Raw genomic sequence first — 26,301 nt, 5'->3', positions numbered from 1 at the left:
GCACACTGGTAAACTACTCGGAACATATATAGCGTAGTGGTTGTAGTGTTTGCTGTCATACTACAGGGTGTGCAGGGTACACAGACTGTTAAACTACTCTGGACAGATATTGTGTTAGTTGTACAGGTCGTGTTCCCTGTGTGTCCTGTAAGATGAGTGCACTGTGACAGCACAGATATAGTGTAGTAGTTGTAGTGTGTGTGTGTGTGTGTGTGTGTGTGTGTGTGTGTGTGTGTGTGTGTGTGTGTGTGTGTGTGTGTGTGTGTGTGTACCCTGTGCATCCTGTAGGATGACTGCACTCTGACAGCATGCCGCACAGATATAGTGTAGTAGCACATGTGAAGTGTTTGCGTACCCTGAGTGCGGCGGACTTTGCTGGTCTGCATGTAGCCCAGCAGAGTGATGAGGTCTTCGATGATGCGGAAGTACTGCGCGCCAGATGAGCTGCAGGAGTGGATGGTCACGGCCACCAGCAGCTGCTGCATGTCACACATCAGCAGCCGGTAGTCACCGGGGGAAATCCTGTATAAATCACACACACACACACACACACACACACACACACACACACACACACACACACACACACACACACACACAAACACACACACACACACATAATTACACACATAGCGACACATATAGATCACTAATTCAGGTAGACAAGGTAGACATAATAGGAATTTGTAATGAATGTTAAAGTTTTGAAAGTACCACAATCACCAACTCGCTGAAATTGCAATGAGTTTCGAAGCATTGACCATTAAAAAGGAACCATGGTATTATAGATTCGTGTAGATAAAGTTGTTGTTGTTCAAAATACAAGTTTTGTTGTTTCATCACAAAATACATTTGAAATCACATCGGCCTAATTTGCCAACCCCCAAACTTTTCCGTCATGCTGAATCACATGGCTCGACAAACAGGGACCCCTCTTTTTTGCCCATTTTCGATTAGTACCACATACAAATATACCTACGAGTCAAAAAGCGCAGTTTCTACATAACATGCCGTTTGGTCTGAACAGTGCCCCTGTCCAATTAGCCGGTTCTTTGTTGTGATTGTTCTCACCCGTTCTCTAGGCCATTCAGCGTGGCCAGTGCATTGAAGAGCACGTAGAGCAGGCCATGGTCCAGCAAGATGTCCGCCAGTTTGTGGCAGGCGTTGAGCAGCTGGAGCAGCACACACAGGGCGTTGTGCACCAGCGAGTTCTCGTACAGGGAGTTCTCGATCAAACCCAGCACGGGGATGATGCAGCGCTTCCGGAACGCAGAGATCTGCTCCATCTCCTCAAGGTCCAGACTGGGAGACGGGAGGCGAGGAAATGGGAGAGAAGAGGGGAAGAAAAGACAAGCGATAAAGAGACCAAGTTTGAAGTAGGCCTCAAATTCAAATAGACAATAATTTGTAAATAATGCAATGATCTTTGGGTTTAATGTGAGATAAATGCTGTGTTATTTCAGCTCTGTGAGACATCTCTTTGATAATTCAATGATTCGTGACAGCGAATTCCATGAGTCATGACTAGTGTGAAGCAGACTGAAGAAGTTGGAGAATATTTCTCTATTCAGTCTGCATGGGCCAGACAAATTTATTTGTAATGCTCTCTCTCTCACAGGTCACCACTTCTATTATGATGTACGAACATCCCTCCCTCTTTTCTCATATCTCTTCTTATATGCATAACATTTCTGTGCTATAGGCAGCTAGCACTCTATTAGTCGGCTGGCTAGCAATTTATCATGACTTTCTGTCTCCCTTATATTTTATTCCTCAGGTTAGGCCATGGGTGAGACAGAGAGTTACAGTAAAATAGTGACTGGAGCCACAGCAGCTCCCACAATCTCACTGATCTGCAGTGAGTCACCATGAATACAACAATCCAAGTGGTAGCGGTTTTTGTTTAGCGCAAATAAGAAAAACCTACTGTTTTTACAGAGCCTAGCATCTAGCCTATCATTCCAGGTTCATGCAACTACTGGGCTGAAAAACAACACTCTTTTTGGGTAAATTCTTATAGGGTCGCATTCTCTCATTCTTTAAAGTGCTTGAAAGTTGTTCGTCGACTTAAGTCAAAGGTAAAATACACATAGGCTGAAAAGTGTGTAGCTTCACGCTTTTTTGCACACATGGGAGCATCGCTCTCATAGGCTTTATTCAGATAGGACAGCAGTGGGCAGACGGAAATGAGTGGGAGACAGATGGGGAGTCGGATCAAGATTGGATTTAAACCTGAGTCCTTATACACAGTCAGGATGGGGAGTTGGATTAAGATTGGACTTGAACCCGAGTCCTTATACACAGTCAGGCCCCTTTGTGGTATGGGACCCCAGCACTGTTGCCGTGTCACAGCTCCTCCGCGAGAAACGGTAAGCTTGTTGACTCTCCTGCTTTTTTTTGCGATAATAAATATGAGTGCCCCCCGTCCACCCCTGTGGTGAGATGCCATGCACACTTACTCCTCCTCTAGCCCCACGGGCCGACCGAACAGCATCTCCAGGAAGCACTCCAGCAGACCTTGAGTGCCCTGGTGCAGGTACAGCTGATTGGCCAGCAGCGAGAAGCCGTGGTTCTTCAGGAACTTCTCCTTCTGCTCCTTAAAGGCTCGGCTGAAGTAGGCATCCAACAGCTGTGCGAGTAAGGTAGTGGAGAGAGTTATGTTGTGGGACAGCAGAGGTAATAAGATATTTACTTCTCTGATCTGCTTGCCAAACACATAGGTTGGAGGAAGAGGGCCCCTCGAGCGATCAACTAGCCTGAGTCCACTAGCAGTGGCATTCAACTTTCTACAACATCACAAGAAAGGAAACATGAAAGTTAATAAATAAGAGAAGAGAAACATAAAGAGCAGAACATATTTGAGTAGATAAAAAAATATATGATGGAAGAAGAAAAAATAACCACAATAGATAAAACAGAAATCCAGCAGTAAGAAATCATTGAGAAGATGAAAGCGGAGGTGGAGAGGGAAGGAAGCGGGGTAGGACGAGAATGGCAATGAGAGCAATTATGAGGATAAAAAAAGCAAGAAGAGTGACAACACAGACGAACCAGGTCAACCAGGCGGAGACGAAATGGGTGAGAGAAGAAAGGAGAGGGAGGAGAGGAGAGGAGAGAGGGAAGAGATGAGAGAGAGAAGAGAGGAGAGAGGGAGGAGAGAACAGAGGAGAGAGAGAGGAGCGGAGAGAGGGAGGAGAGGAGAGGAGAGGAGAGGAGAGGAGAGGAGAGGAGAAGAGAAGAGGAGGCCAGACAAAAGGGGCCAGGGCTCATGGACCCATGTGCAGCAGGTTATAGATTTTCTGACAGATGTCCTGGCAGACATTGTTGAGCTACCTGACGATGCGCATGGAAATGGTTGTCACTGGAGGACTACTTTAACATATATATATTCACATGCGAATAAACTTCCTGGTCTGAACTCGGACCACTGTCAGTTTCAGTCCAAATTATTGCAGAATTTCAACAAGAACACTTATAACAAAGCTGAAATGCCCGTGGCTTTCCAATGTGTTCCCTGTGAATGAAGGCTTTTTCAATTATTCACACACTGCTTTGAGAGCCTGGGCTTGGCCTCTTTCAGCGAATCTGTTTTTCTATCTTGAGTATACAGACATGATTCAATGATTCAAACAAGCGCACAGGCCCAGAGCAGGAGACAGAGCAAGATGGAGAGAGTGGAGACTGGCCTTCATGACGCCCTGCTGGATGAGCGGGGAGGGGTGGTTGACGAGCACGATGAGCGCCTCTGGCTGGATGAGTTTATCCATCACCTCCTCCAGCATGAGGTCAGGCAGAAGCAGCAGCACTCCACGCAGCAGCTCATAGAGCCCACAGCACACCAGCACCAGGCAGTCCTCCGTGCTGGACCTAGACACACACACACACACACACGTATAAATATATACCTATACATGCATAAACATAGATAAACAGTCAGACAAAGGCAGCAGTTCTCAACACAACATTTGTTCATAGTTTATTTAGATAAATTGACAACTTCTGACAAGTGCCCACAAAAGCTGTTTTGCATGTGTCCCTCCTAATGAGTGATAATCCCACTCCTTTGGTTGTGTCATATTTTGTTGACATTATAATATTACATCCTATGGGCTCCATTTCTATTTCCACTTCATTGATTTCAGTTTGGAAAAGGAAAGCATGACTTAGCGGCCTAATGGGAGCATATTCAAACACTATTAAAAACTACGAACACAGATGAGCTTAACCAGTTATAGTGGTGATATTACACTTATTTTTTAAAAAGGAAGAGACTAAGATTGTCTTGTGTTTCGAGCACGCTGAAAATGAAGCTATTTAAATGGCTGTTTCTCTGTAATGCTTTCCTGTAGGCAGCGCATGTTTTAATATTTTGCTGAGCTGAAAATAGACATTTTATGTAAGCTATGAATGAAGGTGCTGATATTCATAGATATGTAAACAAACAGTTTGTATGAAAATTGCACAACCAACAGGCTCGCATGTTTTAAAACACACAGCTGTGTTTCCTCGGAGGTCCATGCTTTACTCTGGGTATAACCAGGCCTCCTAAGAGTTCTGGGGCTGCCATGGGCTTAAACTCCCCTAGTGTCAGTAGCAGAGAGAATGACCCTGAACATCATGGACAATGACAACCACCCACAGCATGACGGTCGTAAAGCAGAGGAACATGTTTAGTGGCAGGCTGTGACAGTGCTGCTCGACACACTCAGGAAGTCCTTTGTCGTCAGGGCCATACAGCTCTTTCACATCTCCCAATGATAGCAGACAGAATTTGCCTATTGAGTTTGACGCTACTGTGCTTTGAATCTTTGATATTCAGTTTGCCTGGACTTTCTGAACGATTTCAACCTTCCAGTTTCTACCCTTTTATAATTACGGTTTTTAGTGACACACACACACACACACACACACACACACACACACACACACACACACACACACACACACACACACACACACACACACACACACACTTTGTTTCCGTGTGTCGTACTAACCTACTAGAATCCTTAGTTTCCCTCAGTATTAATAAAGTATCTATTTATCTATTTCTAAGTCCCAAGCTAACCTAAGTTAAGCATGGCCTGTCTTTGCCCTGGCTTTTCTGGATACATTCTGTCAGACAAACTACTGATGCACAGGCCCTCATAATTATACCAAGTATATGTTATGGTCCTGCTTGACATAGACAGAGAACTTGGTAATCTTGTATTCACTCTGAGCGAGAAACACAGGGTCCCTGTTTCCTGTGCCACTGTGGGCCTTAGCTATTTTGTGGTTGTATGTGAACAGAGTGATCCACTGCTCCAGTAAGTGGGGTCACATTAGTGCCTATTAGTGGTAGAGAGGATAATAATGACCAGAGCAATGGCCCTCAGACAGGGAGGAGGAGAGAGGAAGTGGTGTGTGAGAGACAACGATGTTTACATAGCAAAGACTAGGGACTTTGTAACACACCTCCCTGTCGCTCTTTCCTGTGCTGCTGTGTTCATGCAGACCCACAGGAGACAGGGAGGTGACTGAAAGATAGATGTTTACTTAGTAAAGACTGGACAAACATTTGATGATGGCAGCTGAAAATGAATAATGACTGCTGCCATTGACTACGGGTTTTGTGCTTCTTTCATATCATTCTGCACGTAATCCGTTCACTTATTGTAACGGAAATTCATTGTAACTTAAAGTTAGCAAGCAATATGTTGCTATGCAACATCTAAAACTTTAAAGCTCTATTTCCTCCTCTATGGCTCTCAACGTACCTCTACAGCTCTACACAGACATGCTCCAAGCTAAACATCAACTCATGCTGGAAAAAAGGAAATTTGATTGCTGATTATGGGGAGCTGTTTTTGTATTGAACTCAGGAAGTATTTGTTTGACTGACTAAAGTCAACAGGTCACAGTGCTTTTCCTGAAGTATTACAAAACCCTTTCTTGTTTCCCCTCCTTTATCTGTCACTTTGTAATGTCCCCACCAACTGAACTGCAAAGACTGTAAACACACTGCCTCTGCACACAGGACAGGTTTACCAAAGCAGGCTGACAGTGAACACAGCGTAGGTCGCACAGATAAAAGGCCCGATGAGACAAAAATAAAAGCTTGGAAGAGCCAGTGACCAAAGGCCACAATAAAAGATGGCAGAGAATGGGACAGCGGATGAAAGCCACGCTGTGTGCAGATGGCCCAGGCTCATTTGCTTCGGGGAGCCTAATGGCAGATGAGCACTTCAACTAGAAGATAAAGTCTAATTAGAGACTGTGTTCCATGGTGAAGACTGCAAAGAGACGGCTGCAGGAGAAACTACTACAAAGAGAGGATGCAGGTCTGCCTAAATGGAGACCACTGATGTGATGGAAATGGACCTCCATCAAGAAATGGAAAAATAAATAAATAATAAATAAAATGACACAATCCATTAAGATGTGTAATCCGTGACGAGAATGGGATAAAGCATCCCTTGATGTAAGGAGACATCAGAGAGGCATAATACAGCTCTTCAAACAAGTGGTTTGGCTGCCAGGTTGAGAAGAGCCCAAAGGACCTTGTCCTTGTCCCAAGGAGGACAGCCAGGTGTTCTTAAGAGGGGCATTAAGATTGGCCACTCAGACCTTCTGGGAGATGATGAGGCCACGAGAGATGTCAAAGGTGCAGATAAGGTGATAAAGTTATACCAACAGGACCCAGTGATAAGCTAATATGTGCTCTTTCTTCTGTACCATAGAGCTTAAAAGGTGCAATAGGAAGGACTGTGGAAGGATACCATGGGTTGTGTAAGACTTAAACATTTTCAAAACCCCCTTGTGCACACTTGTTGTCAATGAATATAGACATAGTTTACTCAAGTACTTCCTTGCGAGAAATGGTACCTAACGTAGCTTTCCACTGCCAGCAGAGGACAAGTCTAATGTTGAATGTGCCTCTACAGGAAAACATAGACAGAGTTGATAATTCAACTGTTTAGTTTCACCCAGAGAGACTTGACAACTTACCGATCATTGCAGGAGTCAGCCTTGCTCTGTGCCCTCTCGTAGCCCGGCGAGTAGGTGTAGCTCTCCCAGTCGTCGGGGAGGGGCGTGCGGTCAGCCACGCTGGGCCAGCGGCCAATCGCCAGCGAGCCATTCTGGGCCGGGAAGGCCAGGCCCAGGCTGGCCAAGTTGCTCTGGCTACGCTGGAAGGACTGGATGCCCTTTAGGCTGTCGGGCCGGCGCGGGGCGTCCTCGCTGGCCCAGTCGAAGCGGTCCTCGGACTCGGCGCTTAGGCTCCCGTCTGCAGGGCTGTGCTCCGCGTCGCCCCCTTCCTCCTGCTGCTGCTGCTGCGGCTCGTCCTGCCCGTCTTCCTCCACGTTGATGATGACTGGGGGGCGCATCACTACTGGCTCTGTGGCGGTAGCGCCCGTCCCGTCGCCACTGTCCACCGAGTCGCAGATGGTCTTGGCCGACTCACAGCTGCTGAGGAGCTGCTCGTCACCGCCGCGCTTCAGGGTCTCCGTGCTGCCCAGCACCTGCTGAGAGGCCAGAGAGGCCCTACCTCCGCCGCCGCAGTCTTCAGCATCGGGGGCCCCGGTGGGGGTGCTGGCCTGGATGTGGACGGGGCTGCGGTAGGCCATGCGGGGGCTCAGGGTCGGGGATGAGTAGGGGGAGGGACGCAGGCTGGGGGGGCGCAGGGAGGAGGAGTCCTCAACAGCATGCTCTGGGGAGGGAGCTGGAATGAGAGGAAAGCGTAAACAGAAAAATAAGTACGTTCAGTGACCGGGTGGTAGATTAGAGGAAAGCAGATTACAGGACACATGCTTTAGTTGTTACACTGCTGTTATTGTGTATTTAATGGGCAAGCTTACTGCAGAATGTCACTGATTCAAATAGTACTCTGACCTGTTAAGGTACAAACTATGCGTGGTTACAAACGTTTTCCGACTAAAAACACAAAGTTGGGCACTCTTCGAAACCATACATATTTGAAGGGGCAATCTATATTCAGATAATGTGCTGGCATTTAGGTAAAAAAAAAATAACATTGAATGCCATAAGATGCCTTTAGGGCAGCTTTTAATTATAAGGAAAAGTGACATATTGGTTCAAAAAAGGAACCTTTAGCAGCTTGAACACACTTAAAATACAGAAATATTAATAAATATATAAATAACTTAACCTATATTATATATAATTCAGAGTGAATGAATACTCTGAGCACCTGTTTCTTTTGACTGAACCACCTATTCCTATGATTTGCCTGAGCCCACTTATATCCTTGCCTTTCACAATGGCCTATTTTAAAATGGCTGGCATGAGCTGTAATTGACTTTTGACTGAAAAGGTTGGATGCTTCAAAGCCTCCGACAGAAAGTGTGACGGGCGTCACGCAGGGAACACAATGTGCTTCTCCATCACATGATGCTGCAAATGCTTTTAGCCAGCGATTTGGACCGCCATTGCCGGTCTACCTCCTAGACTCCTGCTAAACACAAACGACTGTGATCTCCTTAAAAGACCAGAGCAGACAGCGTGGAGTATCTGCATGGCCCTGTGCTGCTGAGGTGGGATGGACAGAACAGGCTCAGAGAGGTCGCATGGCGTGGTGTGGTGTGGTGTGGTGTGGATCGTACCTTCGTGGTGCGGACCCTCTGTGAAGACGGTGGGGGAGAGAGAGATCAGGGAGCTGCAGGCTGACTTGCCCCCACTGCTGGAGTGTCTGAGGTGCATCATGGACTGCACCTTCTCCTGGTACAGCTTGCCATCTGGACACACACACACAGACAGACACACACACACACACACACACACACACACACACACACACACACACACACACACACACACACACACTCAATGACTATGCAAGCCCTATCAACCACAATTTCAAAGTGTGTGTTGGCCTGTGCTAAAGCTCGCTCAATGACTTGTGTCTTCAGGCAAGGCCAATTATTATGCTGTGAGCGGCCAATCAGGCTAGCACAAAAAAGAAAATGCTGATGGACGTCCTTGACAGAGACAAGCCCCATCACAAATCACCCCTGTACGCTAACGGAATGGCGATAACATCATTACAAGCCTGTGTGCTAAGGCAGAGCTTCCAAGTTCAAAGGCTCTACGGGATTGGCATCCCCCCCGATAGCCCAAATGGCACAATTAGGCTGCACAGCGACTGATGCCTTTAGTTCAGTGGATGGGGTTAGAGAGGTGATGAAACTAGGGGTGTGCATGCATACTCGAATATCCACATAAATGTTTGAAGCACGACTATTAGGAAACTGATATCTCTATTCGGTTATTGTGCACATAGAATCATGGGAAAATATGAGACAAAATTAGATAATTTAGCAAACTCACTTCTAAATAATTACACTGTCCACATTTGTGGAGATGGTATGAATAAAATGGGATGAGATGGCACTATATCACAAGAAAAGGTTTTATTGCTTTCCCAGTACATCTTCAAAAGTATCCATCTATCTATTACCACATTTGCTGTAGCTTCCATTTACGGCCAACGCCACAAAAAGCCAACAACACTGACGACTATTCGAATATCAGAAGTGGTTAATGTGCACACTCCTAGCTGAAGCCTTTAAGAACAACATCTGTCAAGGCCTCATCTATGAACATCTTCAGAACCACATCTATGAACAGCTTCAGAACCACACCTATGAACAGCTTCATAACCACACCTATGAACAGCTTCATAACCACACCTATGAACAGCTTCATAACCACACCTATGAACAGCTTCATAACCACACCTATGAACAGCTTCATAACCACACCTATGAACAGCTTCAGAACCACACCTATGAACAGCTTCAGAACCACACCTATGAACAGCTTCATAACCACACCTATGAACAGCTTCAGAACCACACCTATGAACAGCTTCAGAACCACACCTATGAACAGCTTCAGAACCACACCTATGAACAGCTTCAGAACCACACCTATGAACAGCTTCATAACCACACCTATGAACAGCTTCAGAACCACACCTATGAACAGCTTCATAACCACACCTATGAACAGCTTCAGAACCACACCTATGAACAGCTTCATAACCACACCTATGAACAGCTTCAGAACCACACCTATGAACAGCTTCATAACCACACCTATGAACAGCTTCAGAACCACACCTATGAACAGCTTCAGAACCACACCTATGAACAGCTTCATAACCACACCTATGAACAGCTTCAGGGCCTCACCTATGAACAGCTTCATAACCACACCTATGAACAGCTTCATAACCACACCTATGAACAGCTTCAGAACCACACCTATGAACAGCTTCATAACCACACCTATGAACAGCTTCAGGGCCTCACCTATGAACAGCTTCATAACCACACCTATGAACAGCTTCATAACCACACCTATGAACAGCTTCAGAACCACACCTATGAACAGCTTCATAACCACACCTATGAACAGCTTCAGGGCCTCACCTATGTGCAGGGAGAAGAAAAAGCTGGTGGGGGTGTGGCAGACGTAGGTGTTGGTGGCGGGGTGTACGGCCAGCAGGAAGTTGTAGACCAGCTTGAGCAGGTCCAGGTCGGGCGGGGAGCCCAGCACTTCCTGGATGATCTTGACGAAGGAGAGACACACCTCCTGAGGGATTGCGGTCAGGTGGCCGTCCCGTTGCTCCTGTGTGTGTGTGTGTGTGTGTGTGTGTGTGAGAGATTGACAGATAAGAGACGGGAAGATGTAAACTGTTATGATAAATGACTGGTTGGGAGATGTTATCAGATCAGATGGCATTTACATAACCAATGATAATACAGTTAGAGAAAAAAGGGTGAAACATAACTAAGAATCGACTACTGTGAACTGGTATCATACATTACACCAGGAAAACCTTACTTACAAAAACACTCCTTATGGAACCTGTCACCTATATTTAGTTTGGTCGCTAACCAAAGCACCGGAGTGTTGGTCTGAGGAAGAGCAGGAGAGTGGTGGGTCCTTACCAGAAGTGCATTCAAATTTGGCAAAGATAACCAGTTTACTTTGAACATTTAAATTTGAAAGTTTTGCCTAAACATTCCAAGTTGTTTGATTCAAACGATAACCCTTATTCCAGTGTCCCTGTATGTTTGCCGAGAACTACCTCCTCTAACCGTTTGCATGTGTTCACAAAGATTCGCAGCGCAAAACAGTTTGAAAACATTTGTCAACGTTTGCCTTTGTTTGCTAATTTGAACGCACCTCTGACCTTGTGTACCTGTGTGTTCAGCTCAACTTACCTTACCCGTCTCTCACTGGACTCGTATCTGCTACCCATGTCTTGGTGTGTGGAGGAGGAGGAGGAGAAGAAGGAGAAGGAGAAGGAGAAGGAGAAGGAGGAGGGTGGTGGGTCCTTACCTGCAGGACTTGGCAGGTGAGGAGAAAGCGGTGCACCACCTGCGCCTTGAGCAGCTGCCGGATGTTGAACATCTGGTGTGGGTGGTGCACCCTGATGAGGATCTCCAGCGCATTCAACAGTGTTTCCCACACACCACACTGTAGCACAAACACACACACACACACATACACACGTTACAGCAAAATTATTGCTGGGGTACATTTTCACCTCTATGTGTGTGTGTTTCTGAATCACCAACACATACTCCAGCCCAAAATAACTCATGACATGGATGAGAAATTAGAAAACAAACCTAAGCCTGTGAAAAACTCTCAAATGAAAGCATTCTGTTCCTTAATGCTTATTAACGCTTGTCATCACCGATAGTTGGTGAGATCTAGTAGTACTTCAGTAGCTGTATCCATGTGGTTGTGTGTTTACCTGAGCTTTAGCCCAGATCTTCCAGTCCAACAGGATTTCCGAGAGGAGTTTAAGGTCCTGGACCACAGCGGTGGACTCCACATCTAGGTGGAAGTGTCCATCCTCCCCTAGGGTCAGAATAGGCTCGCTGCAGCAGCCATCCAGCAGGGTCTAGAGAGAAGGATTGATCTGTTAACTCTAATGCTGAGGTAGGATACAGTAGCAGCATTGTGCTGCCCCAACTGCATTGATTTATCATTCTGGCCCGCTCACAGTAATACATGTGTACAGTTTCACAGACGCGGGCCCTGTGTAAACTGCCTTTGTCAAAGAGCAACACACAACACTCTGAAATCCCTACAAATATCACAGGTTGAACATTTGACTCAAAATCTTTTTGGATGCAAAGACTAATGGACTTCCAATAAAGCAAGCAAGCAAGCACACACACACACAGACACGCACACACACAGACTGGGGCTGTCATTTGAGGCTACGGTTTAAAACCCTTGTAAATGTAGCCAATTCTTCCTCTGAAAGGAAGAATAGTGTCACAAGATGCCATTTACTGCTTTGTCAATACAATTATCTGCTCACCTGCCGAAATCCTATTCTTAATTAGACCGGAGCACCACGCCTTTGTAAAAACAGGAAACACTAATAAACACAGCCTGCGTACACTTACACCCAGGGTGGATCGAACAAATCTCTAACTCACAGATGCTACAATAATACCATTTCCTGGCAGGCTCTTCAGCCACAGCCGAGCACACTGGGAGCCGTCGTTCTGGCGTGATGAAGACCAGATTTGGTTAGCTCAGCATGGGCCCAGGGCAATGTTCCCTCTAATTTTTTTCAGCACTGAGCAATTTCTTTTTTTTCTGAGCACACATTTCAGCACTGTGAGCAGTTCGCAACCACGCGACCTGCTGAAAATGACCACGAGCCTGCGTTAGCCATAGGGGATTCAAAGAGATGACAGCAAATGCATCAATATGTCTACAAAGTTGATATTCATCAATATCATTTATAATGGCTGGACTTTGGGAAAATTTTAATGATGGCGTTTTACCAGTCAGTTTAGTTGAACTTAAATGATCTTTGGTTGAACTTCAATAAGGTTTAGGGAGGTTATGACTGGTTCACTGGTTATGACTGAAAATGATATATATATATATATATATATATATATATATATATATATATATATATATATATATATATATATATATATATATATAAAAAAGTATCCAAGGTGTTTAGTCATTTCTCAGCAGGTACAACATTTAAGTGGAACTTCATTGAAAGAAAAATGCTAATGCAGTGCTTAAGAATAATTATAGGCCTATTTAATTGACATGGTGTCATTTTTCCTAAAGGTAGATCTGCAAAACATGGAGTATACTGTCCGGATAGCGTTTGTACCTCTTTCCTTATAGGGACATCTTTCCATGCGTCATCATTGCCCAAGTCCTCCCTATGGGCCACGCAGTGTTGCTCAGTCAGTTGCGGTACCTGACGCTTCAGTAAAGCAGCCGCTCCTTTATGTCTGCCTAACATGACAGAAGCACCATCTGAAGTAAACATTACCATTTTGTTCATGTATAGCGCATGATCTGCGTAGAACTTGGTAATGGCATCAAGGATGTTTTTTTGCAGTGCATCCTGAAAGCTGAATGATTCCAGCAAAAACGGTCTTGTAACTTTACATTTAGTCATTTAGCAGACGCTTTTGTCCAAAGCGACGTACTGAAATCAGTTTGCTCCCGAAACTTAATGTAAAGCACAAGCATCTTCGGTGAGAATTTGATAGACTTCCCATGTCGAAGCCTTAATGTTTTCAATGCGTCTACATGGACTTTCTGTGTCAGATGACGCTTTAGGTAATCAAGCTTCCACTCGGACCAAGTTTTCCCACGAGCGAACTTTCCTTTCGCTTTTGCCTCCGAGCAGAATTTGCAGATCACGCCACTCCTTTCTTCATATGTAAATATGTCTGAAAAGTTTTATCCTACCTGTGTCAGTTTGGACTATTTCATCTAGCCGCTCATGTTTAAACGTTAGGCAGACCTTTTTCTGGGGCACCTGCTCTGCCTTTCTTTTCGCCATGGTAGCCTATAACTGCTGGAGCAGGGCCCGCCATAAGTAGCCTAAAGGATACTTTTTATGTAAACATTCTAACGTACATCCGGCTTGGTTATTAGACATGTCAGTATTTTAAATGTTTATTACCTAGCCTACATCACCTTTGATGCTCAGATTTGTAACCCCTGAAAGAAAGTCGTTTGTGCGGTCTGAAGAATGTGCGCGGTCTGAAAAATCTATTGCGCGGCCACTTCGACTGGCCTGCGCGGCCGCGCGCGCACGCAGCTTAGAGGGAACATTGGCCCATGGTATCTAACTGCATTACGGCTCCCTTAGCGTGTGGCTAGCAGCTAGCAGGCTGACTGACTCAGATTTCTTCTGGGATGCGTGTGCTCACGTAGCGCACACAGCAAAGCAGGAGGCCAGCGGGCTGCATTCCCAGTGTTTTGAGGGCCCATTGATTGCCCAGTGTTAGTGTGTTGTGAGGTGCCACAACACATATAGATCATTCTTCTGATTATTTGGCTTATCTTTAGTGGAACGCTCATCCTAATTTAATCTAGCTGTGGAGATGCATGCCACATCTTCCTTCAATCAGGAAGATAGAAGCGGGAAAAAAGTAATTCATGGGAATAATTCCCCGATAATCACTGTGTATGAGTGTGCAGTCGTGTGCATTCATAACAGTGTTGGTCTACGTACACACCAGCACAAAGATACTGTAGTGCACCAGTCCGCACGGTTCCAGACCAATGCATCGATTTCAGAGTTAAGCAGTGGGAGCTCAATAATAGAAGAGGCCAGAGATAAAATATCAAGTAGACAGTTCACTCGGGGTCTGTCTGCAGTACCCTTAAGGGCCAGTAGGCCACACTGTTCAACACAAATCAATGAACACTGTACACATGAGACACAACAGACCAGCAGTAAGAACATCTCTGTTGACATGGCTGAATGTTGAAGAGGGGTTTGCTGATGAGCTCGGCCTGGGCTAGGCTCACCTTGAGGATGTGGTATCCCACAATGCACTTGGACTTGATGAGGACCTGGTGAATCATGGAGTAGCCGTTGTAGCACTCCATCTCGTGTGTGCGGTGGTGGTTGAACTTCAACAGAGACAGGAGTACCTGCAGAGCCAGAGCCTGGGTCCTCTCGCAGTCACTGAGCTCCACAGCCTGAGGGGGAATATGAGAGAGAGAGAGAGAGAGAGAGAGAGAGAGAGAGAGAGAGAGAGAGAGAGAGGGAGAGAGAAACAGAGCCAGATGGTGGGACGGATAAATAAACTACACCAACGAGGAGGAAAGAGCTGCAGGAGAGCCAGCTACACGAGTGCACAGTGGTGTTGGAGGGAAAGCTCTAGGCCGATGAGACACACAATCTGGCCCTAAGCTGGGGCACGACTCATCAACTCATCTATGTGTTCTGGGTAATGAGGCAAGTGTAGTGCATGTCAAAACATGAGAAAGGATCTATGTCAGACCTGAATCATTGAATTTATGGTAGCAACGTCTATCGTGATATAATCTGTTTTGAGGCAGCGATCATAACATAAATCATGTTATTATCTGGGCAAAATGTACCATGACAACCGAAATGTTCTAAAATAATAATTCTGAAAAACATCAATGAACTAAGAGGAGTGAATTAGATGGAAAGGAAGGACTGGGATTTAAAAGCCAGCCGACGTTACAGCAACATCGCTGCGCTTGTTCTGGCACTGGCTGTCCAAATCTCTTGACCTCGGTCTCCTCTCCTAGATAATACAGACGCAGATCCACTCAGCTGGAAATGTCATTACAGTCCATCCCCTTTAGTAGTGCCCCTGACCAACACTAATCCTCACGAGGAGCTTCCAGGGCACACAGAAAGCAAAACTGGGATGTGATAACACAGGCCCAGGTAAATGGTGTTAAGGTTTTAATATTCCATGAGAGAGGATTTATGGCATATAAAAGGTGGTGTTGGAGACATCTCAGCAGGAGGGGGGGGGGGGGGGGGGGGGTCAGGAGGATTTGAAACCGTACCCGAGCGAAGAGGAAGACGAAGTTGCCGGTGCCGCCGATCTTGTGCAGGACGCTGTGGAGGTCCTGAGGCTGGCAGGGCTGCATGGAGCGCAGGGCGTGGGGCTCCAGTACGGAGCTCTGCACCTCCTTGGAGCTGAAGGGCCGCTGGGACACCACCGTCTTGGCCTGGCCCTTCATTCGGATCACCGGCTCATAGATGGTGTACATGCCTGGGGTGCTGGGAATGTACACCACCGCCAGGTTCTCCTAAAAGGTGGCCGTATAGACACACACACACACACACACACACACACACATTTTTGGCAACTGTCCAGCCCAAGCTCCTAAGCAGCTTTCCTGAGGCACCATAGCAATGTGTTATCAAAGGAACAGCAAGCCTCTGTCTCATGACTACAGACAACGGTCATTTGTCAAACAAGTGACAAACTAGAACTCAGCACAGAGCCCTGCAAAATACTACAACACTACACAAAAACACAACACAACAGGACAGGGCACATAATGAATGCTTCAGTGCAGTGAAGGGATGTAAGCTGTATGCCATGTAATTACAGACCATATAATCAAAACAAGCTGACTTTATGTGTTCCTGTCCTTTGGGTGTTATGAAATAAAGATCGTCAAGCTATCCACATTCAATTTTCATATCATCTGACTCACGATGAGGTGTGAAGTGTCCACGTCACCGTTTCTCGTTAGCAACTCTCGGACCTGCTCACACTGCAGACCCTCCTGTGTTACATATTTGGAAAATGTCCCACTGGGCTTGCCATACTTGCAGGGCATGATAGAGGTTAGATCAGGCCCACTGGCATACAGATAGAAGGCTTCGTCTGTGTCTATTCGTGAACCTAGAATACACAAACACAAACACATTAAAAATGTTTTTTTTTTTTTTTTTTTTTTTTAAACATAGTTAAGCTGTGTACAGTTGAATATCTGTGACAATCTAGCCTTGCCTGGGAAAATTCAGGAAATGGTTTACAAGAAGGGCGTTTTAGAAAAACCTTTCAGAGACATTAAACAAATAAAAGCACATGAGATTGATGTTACATGGCTATGGGCCACCAAGGCTGCTCCAAACTGTTGGGCAAAGAGTAACAAGGAATGCAGGGAGGTGCTCACACATTTAATGCCATTAGTGCATTTCACAGGTTGGGCATGAGCGCACCAAAGCCATTCAAGGCAAATTAAGAGCAACAAGGCAGCCATTCTGTCAGCAGCATTCCCCTGGACTCAAGAACGCGGAGAATCCTGCTACTCACGCATGAGCACACAGCAGCACAGCACAACACAGCACAGGGGCAGAGGAAGTGCAGACCGTTTGTCTTTATTCGTGTCTGTCTGTCCATCTTCTTGTCTTGGTCTTTGTCTGTCTGTCTGTCTGTGTCTGCCCTGCTAGCCATCTGCCTGCCTAGCTGTCTGTCTGTCTGCCTTTTGGTCTGTCTGTGTCTGTGTGTGTGTGTGTGTGTGTGTGTGTGTGTGTGTGTGTGTGTGTGTGTGTGTGTGTGTTTGTCTGCCTATCTGTCTGTCTCTCTCACAACCAGCATGCTACACCACCAAAACAAATCTTGAGTAGCACGTCCACGTGAAACACAGCACCGTGTGCAAACCAGAGACAGCACACACTGTTATTTCATTATTCAGAAGCAACATTAATGTTTTAAGCGGAGGGTAGGAGACTCAGGTTCTTTAACAGGACCAGAGAAACAATGCCAAGGAAACTGCTTGCATAGGTGACCGTGAGGGGAAATTTGTGGTGTTTGGAGGGATTTATAAAGTATTCATGTCGGCCATACGACCCGTTATGAAAACAGAGCAGATGATTCCACAGTCCACAGAACTATCAAGCATTACGTAGACAAGTCAAAAGCTGAGGGGGTTAGTGTACACGTGAGCCTACATGTGAAACTCTAGTCAATCCCAAATAAAACTACTGATGTTACAAATCTTCAGTACAACCCAGAGCAAAAACTGCCAGTGATTAGTGAAATGTTCACACTGGTCAATCTAGTTGTAGCAGCAAAAACAACAGCAACAATTCACTGTCTTGCTTTTTTCATAGCAATAGATTCACTGTGTTCTAGCGAGCATCATGCATCAGGTCTTTGATGTTGATGAAGCCGATCGTCTCTGATGTTTGCATGCCACACAAAATCTCTTTTTGCAGATGCCAACATTTGTATTGAGCCCTCTCTGCAAACATGAAAAAAAAGAGTGCTTTGGAAATTTTACTAAGCTTCTAATACTAATGGCAAACCTTTAATTGAACATAGCTGTGGTGCTCTGATGTGGGAGACAGATTTTTCTGATGACCCTTACAAACCCCAACTAGTGTCAGACTTGATCCATGTTCCCCTGAATTGTGTTGGGATGCATGAGGCGTATTGAGAGCCAATGAAGAAAGCATGGGAGGTAAGATACAGTGGTCAGGATCATACCGTACCATTGAAAAGTAGCATGGTGCCCATATCCCAGCGTGCCCCTGGCTTAGGCACCTCCTCCGAAGTGTGCAAGCAGTGTCCCAGCATGCAGTAGGTCTTGTTGCTGTCAGACGAAAGGCTGGACTTCCTGGGTAGCATGTAGTCTAGCGACAGCTCGCACTTCCTGTTTGAGGCACATGGAAAGAGCTTGAAATGTCAACAGCTGCTACTGTAAGAAAATCCGTTTGGTCTTTGTTCTCTAGATTATGGCGGGGTCATAAAACATCTGACGAACCTGAACAACTACTTTCTCAAATCTAAAGCAGTGAACAAAAACAAAAACACAACAAAACAAAAGTCGCCAGCATTCAATTGTTACTCGGCCGCTAAGGCGTGACCACTCTACCAACACTCACTTCTGCTTCCCTTCACCACTGAGGACAAGCATCAGTAACACACACATACACACACACACACATTGACCCCACATAACACACACACACACACACACACACACACACACACACACACACACACACACACACACACAGATCCCCTGCTCCTCACTGAGGACATGCATCAGTAACACACACACACACACTGACCCCACCAACCCACCCCATCCCCCCCCTGAACCCAGTAGCTGTCTCTTAGTTTGACGATAACCATGCTGAGCAGTCCTTTACGGTGCCAGTATGGTTAGTACGTCATTGCCTGTTTATTTATCTCAGAAAAATCTGTGTTTTTTTTTTACAAGTGTTTGTAAACCCCCCCCCCCCTTCTTTCCTACTGTGAGGCGCATTGTGTTACCTCCTTGTATGAAATGTGCTGTACAAATAAAGTTTGATTTGATTTTGATTGATTTCACACAGAGTGATCCCCTGCTCCTCACCTGACTCCACACACCCACATGACCAGACACCCGTGGACGTTCTTCTTCCCCTCGGGCTGCTGCGTGTAGGTGAGGCTGAGGTGCTGCCATTGGCCGGGGCTCAGGAGACCCTCCCCAGACTCCACCTGGGCCAGCAGGCCAGCCTTCATCTCATCGTTGGGGTCGACGCAGATCCTGCCAGGGATGGAAGAAAAGAGGTCCATAATGTAAGGGAGTGGAATCGATTGATATACAGTATATGCCTACCTGGCACAGACACAGGTTTTTTTTTTACTGTCTTGACTTGATGCCTGCACATTACATCAATGAACATCAAGGTGAAGTCAATGAAAGTGACTCCTGCAGTTACTCTGGCCAAGTCAAGGCAGAAAGAGAGTGAAGAAAGTGACAAAGAGCACCCTGAAAAGACTGAAGATGGAGTGCAGGTCAATACCAATAACGGCTGAATGTCAAGCGTGCAGGTGGCACAGCTCCGACAGACACCCTATCTGGACTACATCTGAACTATCATACTGACCAGAGTTAGCCTCTGTAAAACGGGGATGCAGCAGATGCTGCTGAAGAGTCAGCGGTTCTCACCTGAAGGTGAAGGTGCCAGTGGAGAGGTTAGCCCACACCTGCAGCATCAAGGCTTTTGAGCCCATGGAGAGGATGTGGAAGAGGCCATCGTCAGCCGCTTTCTCCCCTGATACAGGGGCAGCCTGCAGGGCCTCGGTTGCTGGCGCAGATTCCTCTGCTGGAGTACAGGTATGGTGTTTTAGATAAAGAGTATTCACATAAATAGAGGCTTAAAAGCCAACATGTAATGAAGGTTAGGTTAGTGTCTTTAATGGAACCCCATTTAATGCTGTTGCAACGAAGTAGACTGGGTCTGGCAGGATGTTTACCCATCCAGACAGATAAAACTGCATAGCCCAAAAGACACACACACACACACACACACACACACACACACACACACGCTCCATGTGGCACATATAACTGCCCACTGCCCTAAGACTTGGAGCATGGTACATGGACACTGGCACGACTTGTGATAAGGACAGGACAAAATTGTATGCAGTCCTATAAAACACAGTGCATGGCTTAGGGCACCTGACTGGTCCTGGGGCAGTGGTTGGTCAGGGCTCTCACCTCTCTCTGCAAGGCCCTCTTCCTCATCCTCTGACCGGAGTGCCTTCAACCAGAGGGCAGCGCTGAATCCGCTCGCCATGTGAGGCCAGCAGTTCTGCCCCAACAGGGGCAGGTGGAGAGGCGCAGTGTGCCAGGGGGAGGCGCGCAGGTGCCCCAGACGGCCGTCCGCCCCCGGGGAAGGCTTGCCCCTCCACAGGCTGCCCACACCCTTCCCCCCGGCCGCCCCGTTGGGCCGGAGGCCCGGGGAGGCGCCGCCGGCTTGAGGCTGGCCCAGCACGGAGGGGAAGGAGAGGAAGTGCAGCGGCTGCAGGCGCATGTTGGCCTGCACGATCTTCAGCAGGCCCCTCAGCAGCACCTCCTGCCAGGGGAGAAAAGAAAGAGAATGAAGAGGAGGAGGAGCAAGCTGTGAGGACAACAAGACAGAAAAACAGGAACAGGACAACGAGACACTTTAAAACTGGAGGCTTGAATCATGCTGAGGAACAGGAAGAGTAGAGATCTGATGACTCACTACAGGAGTCCAATGCATGTGTAGTAACAATCCCCACAAAACTAAATGTCAAGTCATTTTTTGGACTGAAAAAAAAAGAGCCAAAAGGACTCCTGTGTCCGTGTTGTACGTGCGTGGATTACAGACTTGGAGCTGGATTACTGACATTTTTGTATGATCCTAGTGGCTGCTGCTGATTCCATGCTCTTTACCCTGCTAAACAGCACGCTTGTTTAATTTAAGTGGGATTAGATCACCGATCCCTGTGCATGCACTTCTTTGTACAGAAAGCTCACATCACAGACTGTTTTCACCATTACAGGAGTGCATTCACAACACAAAACAGGCTTCTTTCTAAGTAAGAATAAAATCTTCGACAATTCCTGACAACTGTACCAAGATATCGACTCAGTCAGGATGTAAATCATTCACATAAAATCGCCCTGGTCTTTGCTCAGTAGTCAAACAGGTGCTCTGATTGGCCATTACCATCAACACACTTGCCGCTTGTGTATTCAAACATCAACATACCGGTATGTGCAGGACTCTGGAAGAGCTGGGTTGATGCATCTGTAGCCTATTTGTGTGCTTGAGGAAGATATTTCTGGATATGCTGACTGCTAACAACACCTCAGATACCTACTAGTCCTCTCATTTATACTGGCACACAAACACCTCAGAGACCTACTAGTCCTCTCATTTATACTGAACACAAACACTTCTAGACCATCCTCTAAACAGAAATGCAGTACTCGACAATCATTTCACCTGAAGAAAGACTCTCATTATTAAAGAAAATACGGAAAGCAAATTACTTGTATCTCTTCCAAACAGCACACAGGAGGAGGCAATATTAAGGTGCGGTGATTGTGTCACGAAGGTGCACATCAGAGGCTAATCAAATTGACTTATGGCTCCCCAGAGGACTTCATTAACACCAGGGTGATGAAAACGCACCGCGATGTGCCATTAGTCACACTGCGGGCGGGGACAGCGAGGGTGCCAGGTGACACAGCATGGGGGGGGGGGGGGTCCTCTCTTGGGCGAAGGACAAATGGCGCCCCAACACTGTCAGGAGGGGTCAATGAGACATCGGCAGTCTGCTTGGAAATGCCTTGGAGTCACTGGCCCCAATGGACTCACAGACCAGCATAAAAACACTACACTATATTAATTAAACCTTTCGCTGTCCAAATGTCAACCAGCAAACTTCTTCCGAATGAAGTGACTGACCAAGTGACAAGGCCAGTAAATGTACAAAAACACGGCGAAATAAAACATTGTCTCCTACAAACAAAACATGCAGGAGATAGCTGGAGGAGAGGAGGCACCAGACCAGGGTGCGGATTACCACTGGACACTGGATATGTGTGCTATTCATATCAGATCACGTCAAAGACACTGGAACACAGGCGTACGGGGGAAATTCTGATTGGGGGGGGGGGGGGGCTAACAGTCCACTCTATGCAAGAGGCTGAAGCCAGGATGAGGAATAACAGGGTGAAGTGTGTGTGTCAGCATTTTGAGCTCCTCTGCAGATTAACCAAATGAGACCTCTAATTAGACTCCCACTCACCCACTCACACACTCACACACACACACACACACACTCACATCACAGAGGAGCCAGAGAGTGAGTGATGGGCTTAGTGGGTGGTTGTGATACAACCTCACTGCTCCCTTTACTTTTGGCTGTGAGCTGATGATGAAATCCTACAGATGGAACCTCTGAGAGACACAAGAGCCTGGGAAGCCTGTGTCTGAGTTTTAGCACTGGACCTTAATGAGAGTGTGCACAATGAAGGCTACAGGGTGGAAGATTTGACAGTATAGGGGGATCACAGAAATAACAAAAGCAGACAGACAGACAGACAGACAGACAGACAGACAGACAGACAGACAGAAGAGAGAGAGAGAGAGAGAGAGAGAGAGAGAGAAAGAGAGAGAGAGAGACAAGCAAAGGGAACAAGAGGCAGACATGGCAACGAGAGTGAGCCAGACACAGAGAGAGACAGAGAGAGAGACGGAGTGTGTGTGTGTGTGTGTGGTACTCACGGTGGGCGGTGTCTTCTCCAGGAAGAGGCGCACCAGCAGTGCAAGCTCCTCTGCCGTGATCCGCTCACTCACCATGGCAACCAGGAGGTCCACCAGCACAGTTTGGCACTCTGTGAGGGATGGAGCCAGCCACAAGTCACACAAGCGCAGAGGGACACTCACACATACATGGACACTCACACAAACACACACACACACACACACACACACACACACACAAAGAGATAATACAACACACACACGTTCACTCTCACATGATCATCTGCAGCCACACACACATACTGCACCAGCATAGGTCTCCATCTAAGCACCACTGCCTCAGGGTTAAAGACACTCTGTGGCACGGGACAGCAGCTGGAATCAGCCAGCCGTTAGACTACAGAGAGCATGAAGACTACAGCCACACACACACGCACACGCACGCATGCCAGACGGACGTGAAAAGGAAAGAGAAGAAACAGACCTTTATAGCAGGGGTCCAACTGGCTCAAGATGTTCTGGAAGCCTCCGAGAATGGTTTTCACAGCACCCTGTGGAGGTGACGGGACACTTAAACTCACGCGTTCCAAACTAACAACAATTTGAGCCGTGATCCCAACATGGCACATGCCTGCTGCAAGCTTGGCACAACAGTGATGCACAGATTTTTGATGAGGCCAAGTCCAGTTAATGGTCATCACAGATCAGCCCATTTGCACTTCACCAAATCACTGTTATGTCAGTACTGTTTGTTAGACCATGCCCAGTGCAATCACACGATCAAAGGATAGCCAACATGACAACCAGACCAAACTAGGTAAGGTCTCTCAGCTCTCTGTTTTAAAGCTGCAGTATGTAACATTACAATGTATATTTGCATCCTGACATTCTTCAGTAGGCTTTGATCGTAACATGTCAGCAGCTGAGAGGAGCTCAAAGTTAGGGCTTGGGACTTTAACATGCAGGCGAGCGTCTCTGGCCGAACACGAGGGGAGTGGAAGAACAGACAGGTTTGTTTGTGTACTATTCCTTTACTCCCCACATGTGCGGGATCTAGGAGTGCCTGTGTACTAATGCCTGTGGAAGTGTGAACACATGTATTTCTACATACAACGTCTTTATATAAGCCTATCTATTATATATATATATGCCCAAATGTGTGTATCGGAGTGTTGTGAGAGTCTGTGCCTAGGTCGATGTACATGCACACATGCATGTAAGTGAGTGCACTGACCTGTTTGTAAAGGAGCATGGCGTTGCGGTGGTTGCTGCGCACGGCTCCCAGAAGGCTTTGCAGCACATGGCCCAGCACGTCGAGGTCCGGCGAGCCGGCAGCGAGCAGCTGCAGCTCCATGGTGCAGATCTCTGGGAAGAGCAGCAAGCCCCGGCCAGGCCCCTCGGCCATTACCACTGGCCCAAACGCACATTCCCCCAATGGGGTCGACTCCACCTTCACCCCTGGAGAAGACAACACCAAACACAAAGGATTAGCCAAGGCTGGAGCTATTACTACAGCTGTGAAACACTATTTATCACTACTATTTATGGGGATATGTTGGCACAACCCCACTCGGACACTGCTAGTAATCAGTCCGTGTTCGATATACTTTAACCGCTGAGAACGTCAACATTCAATGAACTCAAAGTGAGAGAGCAGAACGACTGGCAGTGATTTTTGACAGTTTTTTTGTGAGGAAAGGAAGCAAATGGAGTAGGCTTGTTCTTCTCATATGAATGAACACACAAAGTAAAAACAGGTGAGTGTACAAATTAGCGTGTACATGCGGCCTCTTTGATGCAACTTGGCTGCAGTGATAATATTAGTTGCTTGGCAACATGCTGAGCACTCCGATTGGAACTATTTTTTGGGGGCGGAGAATGAGCAATCAAAACCAGCCCCAACACAAACACAAACAACCAACTGTGGAAGCAAGTCTTTGGGACTGGTCTCTTCAATCACACACACAGACAGCATACAGCAGTGGATTTTACCCTGCGTGTGTGTGTATGCTAGCCACCTCATACGTACAGACCCCTAGCTGATGGGTCTCCTGCTCTGCTGGTGCTGCAGAACAGAAGCTCCAGTCCTACTACCATCCTCACACTGCTGGCCCCTAGGCTAAAGGCTGTGAGGCCTGCTGATCTTCAGAGCTCCAAAGCTGGGAGTGGCAGACATGATGGGAGTCCCCCCCAAATGATTGATCAGCGACCAAACCCAGCAGGAGCCATAGTGACCATTTAATTGATGACTCTCTCTCTCCCTCTCCTCACCATCTCTCTCTATCTCTTCACCCACCTCTCTCTATCTCTTCCCCCACCTCTCCGTCTCTCCCTCCCTCTATGGCCACCTCTCTTTTTCAAACACACACACACACACACACACACACACACACACACACACACACACACACACACACACACACACACACACACACACACACACACACACACACACACACACACACACACACACACACACACACACACACGGCTGCAATTCAGACTGGGCCCTGGAGCTGCTGCCATTTGATTTACTATTGGGAGATTGATTTGTGTGTGTGTGTGTGTGTGTGTGTGTGTGTGTGTGTGTGTGTGTGTGTGTGTGTGTGTGTGTGTATACACACATTTGCCTTACATTTGATACATGAAACAGGAAAAGGATTCCAATAAATTACCTTTAGCTGATCTTAGTTCAATTCAATCTTAATTAATGATCTATTTATTTATTGATGTAGGGCCATTAACAATTTACATTTTCTCAAACCTTCTCGCAAAGCCAGAGGCCAGAGCTCCTGAAGCACTGCTAATACATCCCTATGGGTTATGGCTGGACCTCAGGAGGCCGTATGGTATGCAGAAGGCATACAACTTGTGTTGCTGCTAACTTACTAATGGAGTTCTGGAACATAATCAGATTCGCTGCTTACTGGAAGCCTCGTCAAATGACATGATTACGAGTTGGACGAGATCTATTAAATTCCAGTGGCCTGAAATTTAAGTCATGCACAAGAGAGTTACAGTTGCCAGCACAGAGTAGAGTTGTATACTGTATTGATAGAAGTTCACACTGCTGGTCAATAAAACCTGTCTAACGATTTCTTCATCAAGCCTGAGCTTTTGGATCAATGAACAATCCATCAAGTGCATTTATAGTTTGAATTATGGCACACATATGTTACCAACTGGCAGCTTGTTCCATAATTCCAAACACGCGGTGGACAATGAAGAAGACCACCAATCCTGCAGACATTCCATCATCAGTAACCAGAAAATCCGTCCACTTGCACACACTGTATACCTTGCAGAAATCTAGGCCAAAGCATCATGACTACAAGGAACCAAAACAAAATGTGTGCAGGTCAGAGTATGTGTGTGAGTGTGGTGCGTGTGTTTGTGGGAGTGTGTATATTAGTGTGTGTGTGTGTGTGTGTGTGTGTGTGTGTGTGTGTGTGTGGTGTGTGCTTGAGCCC

General features: G+C 46.6%; 1 protein-coding gene across 4 annotated transcripts in view; it reads right to left on the bottom strand.

Annotated features, from left to right (window-relative positions):
• lyst (lysosomal trafficking regulator) overlaps positions 1-26,301 on the bottom strand; it is a 93,847-nt gene that overhangs the window by 23,499 nt on the left and 44,047 nt on the right. For 3 of the 4 annotated variants that reach the window (XM_031579328.2, XM_031579330.2, XM_031579331.2), the window contains exons 10-28: positions 24,066-24,289; positions 23,316-23,382; positions 22,853-22,962; positions 20,308-20,665; positions 19,753-19,909; positions 19,174-19,347; positions 18,305-18,465; positions 16,519-16,709; positions 15,859-16,104; positions 14,836-15,009; positions 11,771-11,920; positions 11,350-11,487; positions 10,434-10,632; positions 8,604-8,735; positions 6,991-7,702; positions 3,687-3,867; positions 2,460-2,629; positions 1,072-1,302; positions 356-522 (exon numbers count right to left, since the gene is read on the bottom strand). In XM_031579328.2, coding sequence (XP_031435188.1) covers positions 356-522; positions 1,072-1,302; positions 2,460-2,629; positions 3,687-3,867; positions 6,991-7,702; positions 8,604-8,735; positions 10,434-10,632; positions 11,350-11,487; positions 11,771-11,920; positions 14,836-15,009; positions 15,859-16,104; positions 16,519-16,709; positions 18,305-18,465; positions 19,174-19,347; positions 19,753-19,909; positions 20,308-20,665; positions 22,853-22,962; positions 23,316-23,382; positions 24,066-24,289 — 3,942 coding nt within the window. The remainder of the gene's footprint in view (positions 1-355; positions 523-1,071; positions 1,303-2,459; positions 2,630-3,686; positions 3,868-6,990; positions 7,703-8,603; positions 8,736-10,433; positions 10,633-11,349; positions 11,488-11,770; positions 11,921-14,835; positions 15,010-15,858; positions 16,105-16,518; positions 16,710-18,304; positions 18,466-19,173; positions 19,348-19,752; positions 19,910-20,307; positions 20,666-22,852; positions 22,963-23,315; positions 23,383-24,065; positions 24,290-26,301) is intronic. The other variant, XM_031579329.2, reaches the window with a different exon arrangement.

The sequence above is a fragment of the Clupea harengus genome, chromosome 13 (assembly GCF_900700415.2).
Source record: "Clupea harengus chromosome 13, Ch_v2.0.2, whole genome shotgun sequence".
NCBI lineage: Eukaryota > Metazoa > Chordata > Actinopteri > Clupeiformes > Clupeidae > Clupea > Clupea harengus.
This window is presented reverse-complemented; position numbering and strand designations above follow the sequence as displayed.